Source organism: Euleptes europaea, chromosome 11, assembly GCF_029931775.1.
Source record: "Euleptes europaea isolate rEulEur1 chromosome 11, rEulEur1.hap1, whole genome shotgun sequence".
Lineage (NCBI taxonomy): Eukaryota > Metazoa > Chordata > Lepidosauria > Squamata > Sphaerodactylidae > Euleptes > Euleptes europaea.
Genome location: NC_079322.1, coordinates 8,960,653 through 8,978,042, shown reverse-complemented (window position 1 = coordinate 8,978,042; position 17,390 = coordinate 8,960,653). Strand labels below are relative to the sequence as shown.

Genomic DNA, 17,390 nt, shown 5'->3' with positions numbered 1-17,390 from the left:
TAAAATATGGTGCTGTTCATCATGGCCCTGTGCTAGGGTTGCCAGGTCCCACCTCACTACCAGTGGGAACTTTGTTGTGATGTGGGGCTTGGGGGGGAGGGTGATCGGCGCAATAACATCAATTCTGGGTTTACCCCAGAAGTGAAAGGGATGGTCTAGCACATTCCTCCAAAAACTCTATGGAAACCATCGAGTTTTGGGAGGGATGTGCTAGTGTCCCTGTCGCTTCCAGGATAAACCCAGAAGTAACAATAATCACTAGTACTGCCAACCTCCAGGTAACTAGCTACAGATCTCTTGCTGTTACAACTGAATTCCAGGCGATAGAGATCAATTCACCTGGAGAAAATGGCCGCTTTGGCAACTGGACTCTATGGCATTGAAGTCCCTCCCCTCCCCAAACCCCGCCCTCCTCAGGCTTCCTCCACCCCAAAAATCTCCAGGTATCTCTCAACCCAGAGCTGGCAACCCTACTAATCCCCCGCTTCAGCTGGCCTGCTTCTTCTGCCAGTCAGCTGAGGGGCGGCGGGCAGCCCCTTTAATTGGCGGGCAGTTGCCTGGTATCTGGCAACCTGTGCACATGACTCAGCTTTTAAGAAGAATCAGAATCCCAAAGAAGAATGTTCACATCCACAGAACTCTGTACAATGGAGCAACTCTCACACAGTAACTGCTCTTCATCTGTCACTGAACAAATTATTATTTTGTTTCTCCACCAGTTAGTCTCCCTGATGGGAATATGGAGTCGGGAACAGTATGCTGACGGATAGGGCCTTATGTGTTTAAGTCTTTATTGGAATTAAAAAGGAAAGGACTGTGAAGAGACTGCTTGACAAAGGTTCACCGCCTGCAGTACCGCCTTTCTTTGGAAATGTTGACTTTCTGAAGTTTAAGGATATCGCAAAATCCTAAATCTGAGAGGACAATTGAGAGGAAACCAATTAAAGCAGAATGAAAATCCTCCACAGAGAACAGCAGCAACAAGGGAACAACACATTGCATTCCCAGACGGAGCTACTTCATGATATATCAATGGACATTGAACTAAACTGTCTTCATAAATATGCCAAGACTTGTCTCATCTTTGAGTTCCAGTCTTATGCACAAGAGAATATACTTATATATGAATGTTTTGTAATAGTTTCATAGTTGTGATAGATTATAGATAGTTGCTAAATTTTGTATGCATTTTAGTGTGTTAAATAGCTTCAAAATATATAGGTTTAGCATCCAGCACCTTGTATGATTCCTATTTCATTTATCATTGGGTCATAGTGCTGTTTCTTTTTGTTATACTTGCTCTTACAGCACAATTGCATATTTTATAGACTTTGTTTACCACCTGGAGGTTGGCAACCCTAGACATAGTCCTGGGGAAAAGAGATTCTAATTCTCCTCATATGTCATTTCTCAGTTGAAATGAGGCTCCTGGGCAGTTTTCAGCCCTACTAGGGAAATAAGACATCGTACTCATCCTATACTGCTATTTTTTTCCATAGCAAGGGTAAAAGCAGCTAGGGGAGAAAGTTTCAATTGGTGAACAGAAGAAGGGAAAAATTCAGCCTCCCCTTCACAGAGTCACAGCCCTAAGTCCTCTTAGCCCCTCCCTGAAGGAGTTTTTTTGAGGCTAGAATACACTTTAGGATATCTGAGCCTAGAATCGTAGCTCTCTAGAATTTATGGTTCCCAGGTTGTTTGGAATGGGGAGAATTGCCCGCCAATCCATCAGCCGGCTCAGAATGGGGATCGCACCCACGCACAGCCATGCGCAATGCTAGGGTTTGGGGGGTTTGAGTGCTAAAGCATCCGCAATGAGGTGCTTCCGGGTTAAACCCATATGTGCCATAATCGTGTTGCCCCAGCCCCAGCCCCGAAACCTCCCTCTGAGGAGAGGAGGGGATCTGACAGCCCTACTAGCATTACATGCAGCTCAGCCTTGAGGAAAAGCTGTTCTTGCCATCTTTTGCACCGAGATCAACAAAATCTACTACTGAAGTTAAGAATTAGGAGAACTAGAAGAGGACTGCTGTTGGGGAGAAAGAGACGTCCCGCCATCCCAGGAGACTCCGTGGAGCCCTCTACAGATCTTTTGACTTGTGAATCCAAAATCCAAAGCCAATGTTTGGCAAGGGCATCACGGCAGGATTCGAACTGGATGGGTCGGATCTGACCAGCTTTTCTGCTGGTGAGAAAGGAAGAAGGAATCTGCTTTGGCCACCTAAAAAGGCTACACTGAGAAACATGAGACCTGCATGTGGAAAAACCCATGCTGGATGGTGGCTGTAGAGTGATGGGGAACCAGATGAGACTCTATACAAAAGTAGGCCAGCCTCAAATGAGAGTTGCCAACCTCCATGTGGTGGCTGGAGAACTCTTGGGATTACAACTGATCTCCAAGCGACAGAGATCAGTTCACCTGGAGAACAATGGCTGCTTTGGAAGGTAGACTCTATGGTCTTATACACCAATGAAGGTCCTCCCCTTCCCAAACTGCACTGCCTCAGGCTCCACCCCCAAAATCTCCAGGTATTTCCCAACCTGGAGCTGCCAACCCTAATCCATACCCTTATGGCATGATGTAGGTTTCGATCTGTAGTTACCTGGGAAGGTTTCTTAGTTAACCATAATCTCAACTCTTGCTTGCATGAAGCGTGGCTTAGTGGAAGTTCAAACTCTTAAAATGGCTGTCCTTATGATCGTGATTCAGGGCTGTGCTGGCTAATCTTCTACATCTCATAGAGGTCTTTTGGAAGACCAGACCTCTAGAATACTTGGTGGGGAAAACCTGAGGGATGGCGCTTCCTCATTCTGAGGAAGTGGCTGAGAGGGAAACCAGTGATAATCCCACTTAACTCCTGAATCATCACAAAAAATGCTCTTTCTTTACAAGCAACCCTGCAGATTTCAGTTTTACGGAACATCAACCTGACCAAGGGAAACTCCAATTCTTTTGGTAGTTTTTTAGCAGGCAGCAGTTTGGCATGAACAGTTTCAGTTATTATTAAGCACGCAACCTAGGGTTGCTAGGTTTCCCCTTGCCACCAGCAGGAGCTTTGTTGTGGTGGGGCTGGGGGGGCGGTTATTGGCACAATAAACCCAGAAGTGATAGGGATGCTCTAGCACTGTGTTGGCGAACCTATGGCATGTGTGCCACTTCCGGCACGCATTGCCCTCTCTGCCAGCACGCGCGGTTCCTCCCAGCCGCTGGCCTTTCCGGCTGTGCCCCACCCCGGATGGGGGAGGATGTAGGCACACACCCCTTTCCTGGACTCCCCGCAGCCCAGCTGGGTGGCGGGGGCTGATTTCTCCGCCCTGGCCTCGGTCCCGATCCCCCCCTGCCCGGAGCCGAGGGGGGTGGAGAACCCCCCTCCCCGGGGCCTCCCGTGCCATCCCCGGGTAGAAATCCCTGCGGGGGGTGCGTGCGTGAGCATCGGGGCCTCCCGCTGCTCCTTCCCCGGCCGTTGTGCCGGGCCTCCTCACCTCTCACTGCCCGGAAGAGGGGAGCCCGTCGCCGCTTCCGCTCGCTGACCCTGTCCCACCTCCTTCGGTGTCTGGCGCCCCCCGCCCCCCTGGAGGGTGTTTCGCCCCACCGCCCTTCTCAGTCCCGGCGGCTGGCCGGCCCCGCGGCCCTCTGGAGGGGCCCATGCGGAGGAGTGGGCAGGGGGGCGCGCGCACACACACGTGTGTCTGGGGGGGATGGACTCCCGGCCTGCCAGACGCCCCCCCCACCCCTCTTCGGTGGACTGGTTCAGGGGTGTCTGCCCTTCTTGCCTTTGGGGAACCTGCGGGGGAAAGGTAGGTTGTGGGGGTCGGCTCCTGCCTGGGGTTGGTGTCGTCGGCACTTCGTCCCCCTCCCCCCGGCCAGGCACTCGACCGCGGAGGTTTGTCGGCGGGTGGAGGGAAGGACAGGTGGGAGGGGCTTTTATCCTGCTGTCCTGACCCCTTTTCTCCTCCCGCGTGTGGGGGCTAGCCCCCACCGGTGTCTGGGAAGTCCCGAGGTGGGCCGGGGAGGCCTGGGCTCGGGACACAGGTTACTGGCCATTTGTGAATGGAAGGTTTTGCCTTGGATTTGCCACTCAGATGCACAACTCAACAATAAGCCCCCCTGCAGAGTTTTGAGAATGCAGATGGGGAAAATGTAGTGTTTGTCAGTCATTGTCATGATTTAATTTTATGGATACCTTACTTACTTTTTTCCCTCCTCAGAGGCCATGTCTACCCACTGGCTTTCTTGGCGGTAGACCTGGACTCCAAGGAGGGGAAAAAGGCCCCCTTCAGAGGCCAGGTCTACCAATTGGCTTCTATGGGCCTCCGGAGGCCAGGTCTACTGCCAAGAAAGCCAATGGGTAGACCTGGCCTCCCAATGGGACTCAGCTGGAGGCCAGGTCTACCAATAGGCTTTTATGGCGGTAGACCAGGCCTCCAGACGAGGACCGTACAGGGAGGGGGAAATGGCAGGGAGGTACAATTTAATTTTTATCAATAAATAAGATCATTATTAAGTATGATATCAAGTTTTATTCAGTGTACCTACCTATATAGTTTAAGTTTAAGAAATTTGATTCTCAAAAAAATCTCAGTCATTGTACTGTTGATATTTGGCTCTGTTGACTAATGAGTTTGCTGACCACTGGCCTAGGACTGTGCCGTGTTGCCGTGGTGCGCATTGGCACTCGGCGATAAATATTGGGTTTTGGGTTGCAGTTTGGGCACTCGGTCTCTAAAAGGTTCGCCATCACTGCCTAGCACATTCCTCCGAAAACTCTACGGCAGGGGTGGGGAACATCAGGACCGAGGGCCATTTAAGGCCCACGAAATCATTTGGTCTGGCCCTTCAAGGATGCCTGCCTGCTTGCCCATGCGGGGGGGGGGGGGGTCATCTGGGGCAGCTGCCTGCTTGGGGCTTGGTGGGCTAATTTTTAAGTTCATAATTTTGTATGGCCTGCAAATGATGTTATAAATATCTGAATGGCCCTTGGTGGAAAAAAGTTCCCCACCCCTGCTCTATGGTTTACCCCAGAAGTGACATTAATTGCCTTCAGCCAGCCAGCTGAGGGGCGGTGGGCAGCCCCCTTAATTGGCGGGCAATTGCCCACCATTACCTACTATCTGGCAACCCTATTGCAACCATAAGAAGCACCCTAACATGCAACAACAACATAGCAACAAAAACTTGCTTGAAATGAAGGTAAGTAAAACTTCACTGATTATGTTACTGTGTGCCAGACTCTGGCCTTTTATGCAGGGACCCTGTGGTCACCCCCGCCGACTGCTCCGGGGCTTCTCTTTGATTATGTATGTCTTTTCTGCCTTCAGAGGTTGTCTTGCTTTCCCTGTGCATTTTGCCCGCATTTTCCAGATTCTGGCTAAAACAGCATCTGGAAAATGCAGGCAAAACGCGCAGGGAGAGCAAGGCGACCTCCCAGTCAGAGGCTTTAAATTACAAATTGTAGTCTGTAAAGGAAACAGCAGCAAACTACCAGCACCTACTTACTCTTGGAAGTTCAATGTCTTTGTCAAAATCTCCAGAGCCGGACCCCTCCATTTCTATCCTTTTCTGAAACAAAAGAAAATTAACTTTAAAATATTGTTGGCAGGATGTGAAAACCAACCTCCATTCAAGAACGTCATTAGTTTTACCAATGGATTTCCTCATCGCCAACGAGTTGGCTCTTGAAATTAGGCTAAATCTGACTTCCTTCTCTTTGATTGTACTTTGCATCTATATACCCCTTGCTAGGTCAAGTAGTGGTGCACAAAATTGGACTCAATTGGAAGAATTATTTGATGGCATTAAAAATAGCTATCCAACTACTCCAATTCTTATGGCTGGAGACTTTAATACAGGGATAGAGCAGGATGATAACATCCTGTTTCAGGGACCTGATAGGGACCTTTGATGAAGTTTTTTTGAGTTCGTTATGGTATGACAGAACTTCCAAGGATTCTGTAATAAACTCTGCGGGTTTATTTCTGGTTCAATTTGCTATTCAGACACAGCTAATAATAATAAATGGGTGATCGCGGATCAATCCAAATGGAGATAACATCCCGGTTTCATTAAACCGTTTGCCTTTAATTAATAGTATGAAAATCTGTGACTATATGGGTAGTGATCATCTCCCTTTTTCTCTTTTAGTTAACAACCTGTATTCATCATTTAATGCCAATTCATCATCGATCATTACACCAAAGCCATAAGGGTCTAGTACATGTTCGATGGATCTCTAACCTTGGCCTTTTATACAGGGACGTTTCCCCGCAGCCGACTGCTTCGGGGCTTCCTTTTGATTATGAGTGCCTTTTCCGCCCGTCAGAGGTCGCCTCGCTCTCCCCACACATTTTGCCTGTGTTTTCCAGATGCTGTTTTAGCCAGAATCTGGAAAATGCGGACAAAATGCACAGGGAAAGCAAGGCTACCTCTGACAGGCGGGAAAGACATGCATAATCAAAAGGAAGCTCCAAAGCAGCCGGCGAGGGTGGCCACAGGGAAACGTCCCCACATAAAAGGCCCTTGACTCCTTAGTGCGATATAGAATGGAGTCTTCAGAAGTGACTTCGGTAAGGATGGCTCTTCCTAGGCCTAAGATGGCTGCTATTGATTTAAATGTATTTTTTAGTTTAATTGGTTCATTTGAATCTTTATTTGTTAAGAAAATTATTCTAAAACCATTCGTTTCAACTAGGCAAAACTCTTGGTTTAATAGAGCGTGCTGTCTCCTTAAAAGAGAAATTTCTCAGATACACAGAGAATTCAAAAGCAATAATACTGTCTGAATTCTGAAGGAGTTGTTAGTTCTCAAGATAAAATTGATTAACTGGAGGAAAAGGGAGGCTTTATATAAGAACTAGAGACGACTGATTACAGCTATAAATAACAATGACAACTCAGCCTTTTGGTCTATTGTCAATTCTGCCAATAATGGTCATGTGAAAGTCCCTGCCTATATTCTATCTTCTGTCTGGTTAACTTATTTTAAGAACCCTTTTTCTTATTCCCCGGACAATCAAGGTTCTGGAACTGTAGTAACCTCTACCATTTTGCACACATGGCCAAATGTGACCCCAGATGAAATTAAGTCCCTCATTGGTTGCCTACATCAGGGGAAAGCCCCAGGTTCTGATTTAATCGCAAATGAACTATTTAGAGCAGTGGTCCCCAACCTTTTTTTGACCAGGGACCACTAGGACTTTTTTTGTTCGTTGCAGGGACCCCAAGGTTCAAAATAAAAATTCTGAGAATTTGAGAATAAACTTTAATCATAACTGTTAGTTAAACATTAAACTTAGAATAATATTTGAATATATATTTTTATAATAGAGAACTTTTAATTGAAAATATTAATTTATTATGGGTTTATAACTTTGTTTCGCAGACCTTAATTTAGTTCTTGCGGACCCCTGGGGGTCCACGGACCCCTGGTTGGGAACCAGTGATTTAGAGTGAACCCTCATTGGTGGGCTGATATTCTTGCTCCTGTTTTCACACAGATCAGTGCTTTAGGAGCTATTCTAAAATCTTGGAGAAACACCATAACAGTTCCAATCTTTAAAAAGGGTCAGCGTTCTGACCCAAATTGCTATTGCCCAATCAGCCTATTATCTTCTTTGGGCAAACTCTACTCTTCATACTTGCTAAGGAAATTACTTGATTGGATTGAGCGAAATGATGTCCTTGGCTGGGAGCAGATTGGTTTTAGAAGAGGTTGGTCTGTTATGGACCATTGTCTGGTACTTTCACATTTAGCTGAGAAATATTCTTCCCCTCCCAATGGTGCTCTATATGCTGGTTTCATGGATCTTAAAGGAGCCTTCGAAGCTATTCCTAAGGAACGACTCTGGAGGAAATTATCTAATTCCAACATGGATAGAAGATTATTGTGGCTCGTGCAGCAATTTCATATGAATTCTATGTGGTAGGCAAACCCAGTGCATTCAAACCTCCCATACAACTGCCACTGAGCAATTCAAGTAGCAAACCTTGGCAGAATTTCACCTTCAACCCAACTCTCCCCTCACCCCTTCTCACCTCTCTTTCTCTTCCCCCGTGTTTTCACACTTTCCATTTTCTCCCACCCACATTGTCCTCTCTCTCTTTCCTCCCAGACATCATCATAACCCAACACAACCTCTGCCAGAGGTACAGTACAAAGCAAGGTGGGAGCATAGTCAGAAGCGGAGCTCCGCAAAAGAGGCGTGGCCACTCACAAATCCCCTGGATGGAGCCGGTGGTCCAGGGGGCCCTGGAAGCCCGGGGGGTCCTGGCAACCCAACCCCAGTATCTCCCTAGAACAAGACAAAAGAGGATAACACTGTAACAGTTTTAGAAAAGAGATGAAGAATGCATCTTGTAGATTCTTTAATTACACCACAATGTTTATGGCCTTGGGAATTATTCTGTAGTCATGCCAACACATCTGCTTGTCAAGCTGCCAAAAGCGCTTGTAAGGACAAACACAATTCATTCAGAATCCTATTCATGTACTCACTTCTCTGCTATTAAAAAGACATTACATTGAGTATGCTCTGGAATTAAGAGTAATAAATATTCCAATTATGTTATGATAGTGGTAGCAGAACGAAGTTCTGGCAAGACATAGGCAAGACAGCTACTAGCTTTGTGATCCCTCTGGTAGCCATTGGCTAACATAGCCAAGTCAGAAGAGTGTCCGCCATTTCTCCTTTACTCAGTTTTTAATTATCATTAAAGAGACTGATGATTACATAGGTAACTATGTATAGAAATAATAATAAACAGTAGATTGGATATGAGAAAATATTTGGTTTGAATGATAGTTCAAAATATTGATTATTAGTTATATTTAGGAGTACTAATGTTTTAAGTCATCATAATTACAGACGAAGATAAATAAGCTAGATTGAATGTAAGAGAAGAGAGGTTTATGTATTTGTTTTAGTAAAGAATATAATGTGAGTTCAGATTAAGAAATGCATTAATTGTTATACCACTCTGTTCAATAAAATTTTATTTTTTTAAAAAGAGATATGGCATACTTGAATGAAAAGATCTACCTTCTTGAGGAACCTTAATTCCCAGCAAAGCAGATCTTTTCATCCAAGTATGTCATATCTCCTTGGCAGAAACCAAGTGATCATGTCAGCGTTATGGAGACCAAGGAAAACCAGAGCTGTTGGGTGTGTGTGTGTGAGGGAGTACTTTCAGAGTTCCCGTTACACTCCCACTGAAGCAGACAATCTCTTAGTTTCTAATCAGAATCCCAAGTGGAGACTGTCAGCAGCTTTTTCAGGGACCTGTGATGCTGGGACAACACAGTCGTCATGGTCAATGACCTACACCAGGGGTCCCCGTGCACACACCATGGTGCCCGCTGACCCCTTTCCTGGTGCCCGCCAAGTGCTCCTAGAAAGTGGGCAGGGTCAGGTGGGACTTTTGCCGAACAAGGCTTCGGATTGGCCACTGGAGATTTGATAAGCTGTGTAGATTTATAAAAATATTGGTTTGGAAGCTGCCACCACATCACTAGGGTGTTCATTGTGTGATGGAAGGTAGGCGGTTGTGGCCTGGCTCCACCTCCTGTGGCAGCTTGGGGATCCCTGATCTACACAGCCATTTTGGGGTCCCCTTACAGTCTCAGTTCAAACAGATTTCGGGAGGTTTTTCAAACACAGGAGAAGTGAGTCGGCACACTTCTCAGTCCTCCACTGTACCACATTCAATAACCTGAAAGCTAAATCACTCAAGCAGGGTAACTGAAGAGCCGCTCTGTCTACATCTGAAGTTTTGCCAAGTTGCAGAAACTCAATAGAACCAAATGAAGAGAGCTAGTGCTTGAACCGTTGTTCTTAAAATAAGTTGTATGTCTTCAAGTGAGAGCCCCTAGAGGTACAAACTGATACCTCCAAAGAAGCAAAACAGAAATGCTGTAGCTATGAATTTGGATATAGGAAGCAAATAGTAATATTTACAGGGCAGAGTTACTCCAGTCTAAGCCCCACTGATTTCAGTGGACTTGCGCCATAAGTAACAGATCAGTCAGTTCTCGGGAGCTAAGCAGGGTCTGCCCTGGTAAGTACTTGGATGGGAGACCCCCAAGGAAGTCTGGGGTTGCTACACAGAAGCAGCAATGGCTAACCTCCTCGGTTCATCTCTTGTCTTGAAAACCCTACAGGGTCACCATAAGTCAGCTGCCACTTGACGGCACTTTCCACCACCAATAAGGGATGGGAGATAGATCCATGTCAGGGAACTCCTGGAGATTTGGCGATGGAGCCTAAGGAGGACAGTGGGGTATGATGCCATAGAGTCAAAGCATCATTTTTTTCCAGAACTGATCTCTGCAGTCTGGAGATGAGCTGTAATTCCAGGAGATCCCCGGGTCCCACCTGGAGGATGTGTAACTTTGCCCAGAATGTGAAGTTGCAAGGTATCATGGGAACATTTGCTAAAATGCATGGATGGCAGATACCTGGGAACACAGGCTTCTGGAGCACAGTTTCTCTCATATGCTGCCCATAGGATATTCCAATGTGACCACAGAGGCAGTGTTTTTCGCTAGTGACTTGTAGGGGATATGAAAGCACTGGGCAACCCCTATGTAGGATGCATGCATCCTTTCATTTTTTTAAGGCACTTTTGAGCACTACTCCTCTAGCGTAAACTAACAAACCTCCTGTAGTCTTAGGTATAGAAAGAAGCAGCAGCAATACACTATGGAAAGATGAGTGGAGGGCAGAGAGGGTTGCGAAGACGCAACTTGAGATTGGAAAATCCAGTTTCACAAGGGCTGAAAAGAGACATGATGAAGAAACAAGTTCTGGCGGGGGGGGGGGGCAGGAAATACGACCCTCCTGGGCACTCCCCCGCCCCTTCTGCTGGCACTGAGCGACCTAACTAGAAGGACGGATATCTCCCGTGCGCCCATTTCCCCCTTGCATGCCACATTCTCTTTCCCTCTGGCCACCTTTTCACCCGCATCCTCTTCCATTTCTTGTCAGTGTCGCACTCTTGCCACCATGGGGTTGCTAACCTCCAGGTGGTGGCTGGAGATCTCCCACTATTACAACTGATCTCCAGGCGACAGAGATCAGCTCCCCTGGAGAAAATGGCCACTTTGATAATTGGGCTCTATGGCACTGAAGTCCCTCCCCTCTCCAAACCCCACCCTCCTCAGGCTCTGCCCCAAAAATCTCGAGGTATTTCCCAGCCCAGAGCTGGTAACCCTATGCCACTCCCATTCCCTTCTCAGGCACTCTCTGCCCCCTCCATCTCCTGCCCTGGCCACATGTGCTGTCTGTGGATCCTTGCCACACACAGTATCAGGAATGCCGGCACGTACGACACCAGCGGCTTTGCTTCCTGCCACAAAAATCCAGCTGGCATCAAGGAGCAGGATGAGTGTTCCTCCTGCTGCCCTGCTCTTGTCCTGCCGTAACAAACACGTACAGGCACATCAAACAAGGCGTTCTAGCAAGCATAGTCTCAGCACTTGACATGTGCATAGGGCTGTCGCCTTCTACATGCAAGGAATATATGAGAGCCTTCTGGGTAAGCATTCTGCAGCCAGGTCACCCAGATTCCTCCCTTGTAAGTACCTGTTTCTTGGGAGGGGGTTCAGTTCCACATGGGATTTGCTCCCTCTGGTGGTTGATTTGATATCAAACAGGTTTATGTCCAGCGTAAAAACCTGCAGTTTAAATCTGCAGGGGGTTGTGTTGGACATAAACCTGTTTGATATCAAATCAACCACTAGAGGGAGAAACACTCATGTGGAACTGAAAAAAAAAATCCAGGAAGAAACAGAAACCTACAAGTGAGGAAATTGAGAAAGCAGAAAAGACCAATGATTAGAATGACAGCAGCAATCCACCCAACTTTTTATGGTTTTGGATGTATTTTAGCTCTGGTTTTAACTGTTTGAACAATGTGCTTTTTGTTGCTTTTAACAGTTTTCAGATGTGATTTTATTATGATTGTTTTCGATTTGTTAGCCACCTTGGTGGCCCTGACGAGCACAGAAAGGTGGGTCATACATTCTATAAAATGAAAAAAAAAATTTAAAAATAAAAAAATTTCACTGACAATTGAACTTGGTGGTTTCTTTTATATTAAAGCAGCGCTTACCTTTTCTCCTGTAGGGCCTGGTTCTCCTTTCTGCCCTGGTGCACCGTGAGCTCCTGGTTCACCCTAAAAAAAAAAGGGGGGGGAAGTATGAATACATTCCTTGTCCAATACTCTTCTTCCAATGTTCAAGCGCTACATTATGGCCATCTCAGCACTTATACTTCCTATAATATATATGGCTGGAAAGTCCAGTTTTTATCCTACCTCGGCTTGCCAACTTCCAGGCCTGGAAGTCTCCTGGAATTACAACTGGTCTCCAGACTAGAGAGATCAGTTTTTCTTGGGGGCGGGGGCGGGGTGGTGGTGGACTCTATTGCGTTATACCCTGCTGATGTCCCTCCCCTCACCAAATGCTGCCCTCCCCCAAGCTCTATCTCCAGGAATTTCCAACCCGAAGTTGGCAACTCTAATCTTACCATTCTGCTCAGCTTACAGTGGCACCTTCCCCTGGGGCAAGAGACACTCCTCTAACTTAGGAGGCTCTTCCACCAGTGGAACAGCTTCTAGTGGCACAGGAAGGTGCCACTGTTAGAAAAGCAGAATGGAAGTTTTGGTTTTAGTAGACCAAACACTGAACATGAGTCAGCAGTGTGATGCGGTAGCTAAAAAGGAAAATGTGATCTAGGGCTGTATCAACAGAAGTATAGTGAAGTATATGTGAAGTGATGGTATCGCTTTACTCTGCTCTGGTTAGACCTCACCTAGAGTATTGTGTTCAGTTTTGGGCACCACAATTTAAGAAGGATGTAGACAAGCTGGAACATGTCCAGAGGAGGGCAACAAAGATGGTGAGAGGTCTGGAGACCAAGTCCTATGAGGAAAGGGTGAAGGAGCTGGATATGTTTAGCCTGAAGAGGAGAAGATTGAGAGGTGATACGATAACCATCTTCAAGTACTTGAAGGGCTGTCATGTAAAGGAAGGTGCTGAGTTGTTTTCTGTTGCCCCAGTAGGTCGGACCAGAACCAGCGGGTTGAACTTAAATCAAAATAATTTCCATCTAGACATTAGGAAGAATTTCCTGACAGAGTGGTTCCTCAGTGGAACAGGCTTCCTCGGGAGGTGGTGAGCTCTCCTTCCCTGGAAGTTTTTAAGCAGAGGCTAGATGGCCATTTGTCAGCAATGCTGATTCTATGACCTTAGGCAGATCATGAGAGGGAGGGCATCTTGGCCATCTTCTGGGCATGGAGAAGGGGTCACTGGGGGTGTGTGGGGGAGGTGGTTGAAAATTTCCTGCATTGTGCAGGGGGTTGGACTAGATGACCCTGGTGGTCCCTTCCAACTCTATGATTCTATGGAAGCATTCAAGCCTACTTGTTCATAAATAAAAGGCATGAGCTGAACATAGCTTCCAGGGTTATTACAGCATGCTGCAGGTTAGTGACCTTTTGAATACAGTAAACTTTGTGAATGCTTCTGCCCCAGAGTATGATTTGTTATGTCCTTAAAAATCATCCCAAATTGGGCTGAGGATGAAGTGCGGAGAGTCAGTGACAAACGCTGAAGTATTCGCAGGACCTGTTCAGTTTGCTGTCATCCACTCATAACACCATTTTGTCTATCTGCCTGCCTGTCTAGTCCATTTTTATCCTGGCCTGCTTCCAAGGGTGATTCTCAGAGTGATTCTCCCTTCCGCATTTTAGCCATACAACAGCCCTGTGAGGTAGCTGAAGTTGAGAGAGTGATCCAAAAATCCCTGGCCCACAGTCATCCAGTGAGTTTAAAGCTAGTGTGGGGATTTGAACCTGAGTCTTCCTAGGGTTGACAAGTCCCCTTTGGCAACCAGCTGGGGGGACTTACCATTGGCAGGGGAGGCTAAGGCCAATGACATGACGATGTAGCCAGTTACATCATTTCTGGCACATGCCAGAAGCGACATCAGGGCATCACTAGCAACACCAATACTCTGGAATTTGAGCAAAGCTCTATAATTTATCAGAGCGTCCCCAGCGATGCACTGACATCAATTCCAGGTGCACAGGGAGTGACGTCAAAGAGTTGGGACGCTGCTGGTGTCCTCCCCCTTTTCATGCCATTCCCCCCCTCCCGGCCAGCTGATCAATGGTGGGGGCTGGCAGTCAGGGGCTGGAAGCCCTAGGTCTCCCAGATCCTAGTCCACCAGTCTGACCGCTACTCCAAAGTGACCAGCCCATGAAATTTCAGGGTTAATTGGCCTGTACTCAGGATCTGTGCGTATTAATTTTTCATATCTATACTGCCTTTGTTCTTTAAAAGAAAAACAAAGGTAGCTAAAGCACAACTTCTATAAAACACAGTTGCTATTGGAGACTAATAGAAAAGGGACTTCACATTCTTCCCTTGTTTCTGACCACTGCAGGCTGACAGATTCAGTTCTGGAAGCGAGGGATGCCCAGTGGGATGAGAAGCCCAGTCCAGATTTTGACTCTTCAGGTCCTGAAAAGCCTTCGAAAACATGAGCTGAACCCTCAATTCGCAAGAAGGGTCATGGGCAAAAATTGGTGTTTATAAATGAACCAAGCATCTAGCCCGGAAGGCAATACGTTAAGGGGAACATCAAGAACACTGTCCAGCCAAAGTTAAAGTCTCTCTCTCTTTTAATGGAATAATTTATCTAGTTGTCAGTATAGCAGCCAAATAAAACAGGAGTCCAATGACACTTTAGAGACTAACAAAATGCATTCCAGCATCTAGGGCTGTCGATTCGGTTCCACCCAAACCGCAAAACCGCCGAACTTCCCCTGGTTCAGCGGTTTTGCAGTTCGGATGGAACTGAACCGCAAAATGGCGGGAAACCGTGGTCCCGAACTCGGCAAGTTCGGGGGACCACGGAAAAAATTTGGCAGGTTCGGGATCCGCCAAACCTGCCTTTTCCCACCTTTAAGGAGCTCTCTGGAAGGCAAGAAAGCTTGCCTTCCAGACAGCTCAACCCGGCGGGGGACAGGATCACCTTCCCTTCCCCCCCCCATCTCCCAGGTGATCCTGGCACGAGATCTGTTCCCCCCCCCCCCCGTGTGCCTTCACGGGGCTTCCCTGAAGGCGTGCGGGGGGGCCTTTAAACAGATCTGCGCCTTCCAGCTGGAAGGCGCAGATCTGTTTAAAGAGCCCCCCGCGCGCCTTCAGGGAAGCCCCGTGAAGGCCCGCGGGGGGACTGAATTTCCCCCGAACTCCGGATCTCGCCCGAATTTCGGGGATCCGAAGCAGGGGACTTTGGACTTCGGCACGGCTCGAATTTAAAAGGGCCGAATTTTGCCGAAGCCGAACTGTCCCGAATTTTTTTTTTCAACAGCCCTACCAGCATCAGCTTTCAAGAGTCAAAGCACAGTTAATCAGAACTGGCATTGATCTGACCCAAAAAAATTGGTATGATTCGGGGATCCACTTTTCAGCTCCCTTTAAATGGCCACCATTTCTTTTTCCGATTCATCTTTGCTGAATGCACACCCCTATTTGAAACTCCCTCCCTAAGGAGATTCATCTGTCTCCCTATATGGATGTCTTATGCCAGCGGGAGAAGACTTTTTTGTTTCATTTAGCATTCACCCAATGCCCATTATTGGCTAGTTCTGGTATCCCTAGTTCTGTTATTGTTTGTTTATGTGCTTTTTATTGAATTGTTTTATTATTTTAAACGTTTTTAATTTTTTAAATGTTTTAATGTTTTTATCTGCACTTGCTTGGGGACCCTGATCAAGTGGGAAAGTGGCATAAAAATGCTTTAAATAAAATAAAAAATAATATAATATATAATTATAAACATACCTAATGATTGGAGAGAGGTATATAAAAGGACTACTTACCCTTAGTCCGTCTTTCCCAGGAATTCCCTAAAACAAAAACAAATTTTATAATGCTATGTATCACATGGGATGAGCGTAATAGAAACAAAGCCACAACAGCCATGGTTTAATGCTGGGACACAAAATTTTAAAACTGGACGGAGATCACTGTAACACTACACCTTGTTCTGTGTTCTTTAAACTGTGGAATTCCTGAGAAGACTACCAAGACTGAACGTCCAGATGTGCGAGCTTTCCCTGCGAGTCGGGGTGATAGAAGAAAAGATCTAGCAGTATGTGGGCTGAAGAGTATCTTCCTGGGGCCACCTGAGAGGGATCATGTGGAGGTTCTCGTGGTTATGTGGGCATACAGACTGAAGATGAAGCAGCTCCAGGTTTCTCACAAGCAGGAGTACCAACAAGAGATGCTTTTCAGCATCCAAACAACAACCTGAGCTATAACAATGATTATTTCCTGGCACAGACAAGGAAGGTTGGCAACTTACTCAGCTCTTCCTTTGACCAAATGAACACCTGGTACAAACAGCTATATTTTTGTTGACCCACATCAGGGAAGTTTTGGAGCTGCTTTCCCCTTCTGCTGGCCCACATCAGCGATGGTTCTTTGATTATACGTTTGTTAAACATGTGCAAGAGAAGCCGGAAGAAGGAAATCTGGGTTGTGCTACTGCAAACTTTGGTAGAGGAAGGCTTTGGTAGAGGAAGCTGCCCAGGGTCACCCAGCAGGCTTCATGTGGAGGAGTGGGGAATTGAACCTGGTTCTCCAGATTAGAGTCCACTGCTCCTAACCACTACACCACACTGGCCAACTGCTCATCCATCCAAAGACCCTGTTCACCAACAGATACCTAAAAGTCTCCCCTGCCCCAGAAAATGGAGGAACTGGCTCCACACACTCTCTGTGGAAGTGTCAGATTTTAAAGGGAAACCACTTAATGCTTTAAAAAAACAACCAACCCTTTCATACCAAACACTCCAATTTCGACCCAAATGAGTATAATGTCGGATAACAACAGCCTTGTACCAGAACCCTTCAGAATATGGCCTCAGGTTCTCATCCATTAAACCACCAGAATACCTTTGAGTGTTTCCCTCGAGTTAACACTTCCCTTGTCCATGAAGGGAGAATCTAGAATTTGGCCACTGCTAATAAGTAGAAGCCCTGACCTGGATAGCTCAGGCTAGCCTGATCTCGTCAGTTCTCGGGAGCTAAGCAGGGTCTGCCCTGGTTAGTACTTGGATGGGAGACCCCCAAGGAAGTCTGGGGTTGCTACACAGAAGCAGCAATGGCTAACCTCCTCAGTTCATCTCTTGTCTTGAAAACCCTACAGGGTCACCATAAGTCAGCTGCCACTTGACGGCACTTTCCACCACCAATAAGTAGAAATTTGAAATTAGTAGTAGAAATTAGCAGCTCTGAGCTGGACTTTTTTGGGAAAGAGCAGGATAAAAGTCAAACAAACAAACAAATACATTTGAGTGCTCTGGCTGTGCCAAGACGGACTTGCAT

General features: G+C 46.7%; 1 protein-coding gene across 1 annotated transcript in view; it reads right to left on the bottom strand.

The window, feature by feature from the left end:
- Positions 1 to 17,390, bottom strand: part of COL15A1 (collagen type XV alpha 1 chain) — a 137,742-nt gene that overhangs the window by 96,179 nt on the left and 24,173 nt on the right. The window contains exons 8-11 of the mRNA XM_056857583.1: positions 15,881 to 15,907; positions 12,104 to 12,166; positions 8,205 to 8,286; positions 5,495 to 5,577 (exon numbers count right to left, since the gene is read on the bottom strand). Of these exons, the coding sequence (XP_056713561.1) occupies positions 5,495 to 5,577; positions 8,205 to 8,286; positions 12,104 to 12,166; positions 15,881 to 15,907 (255 nt within the window). The remainder of the gene's footprint in view (positions 1 to 5,494; positions 5,578 to 8,204; positions 8,287 to 12,103; positions 12,167 to 15,880; positions 15,908 to 17,390) is intronic.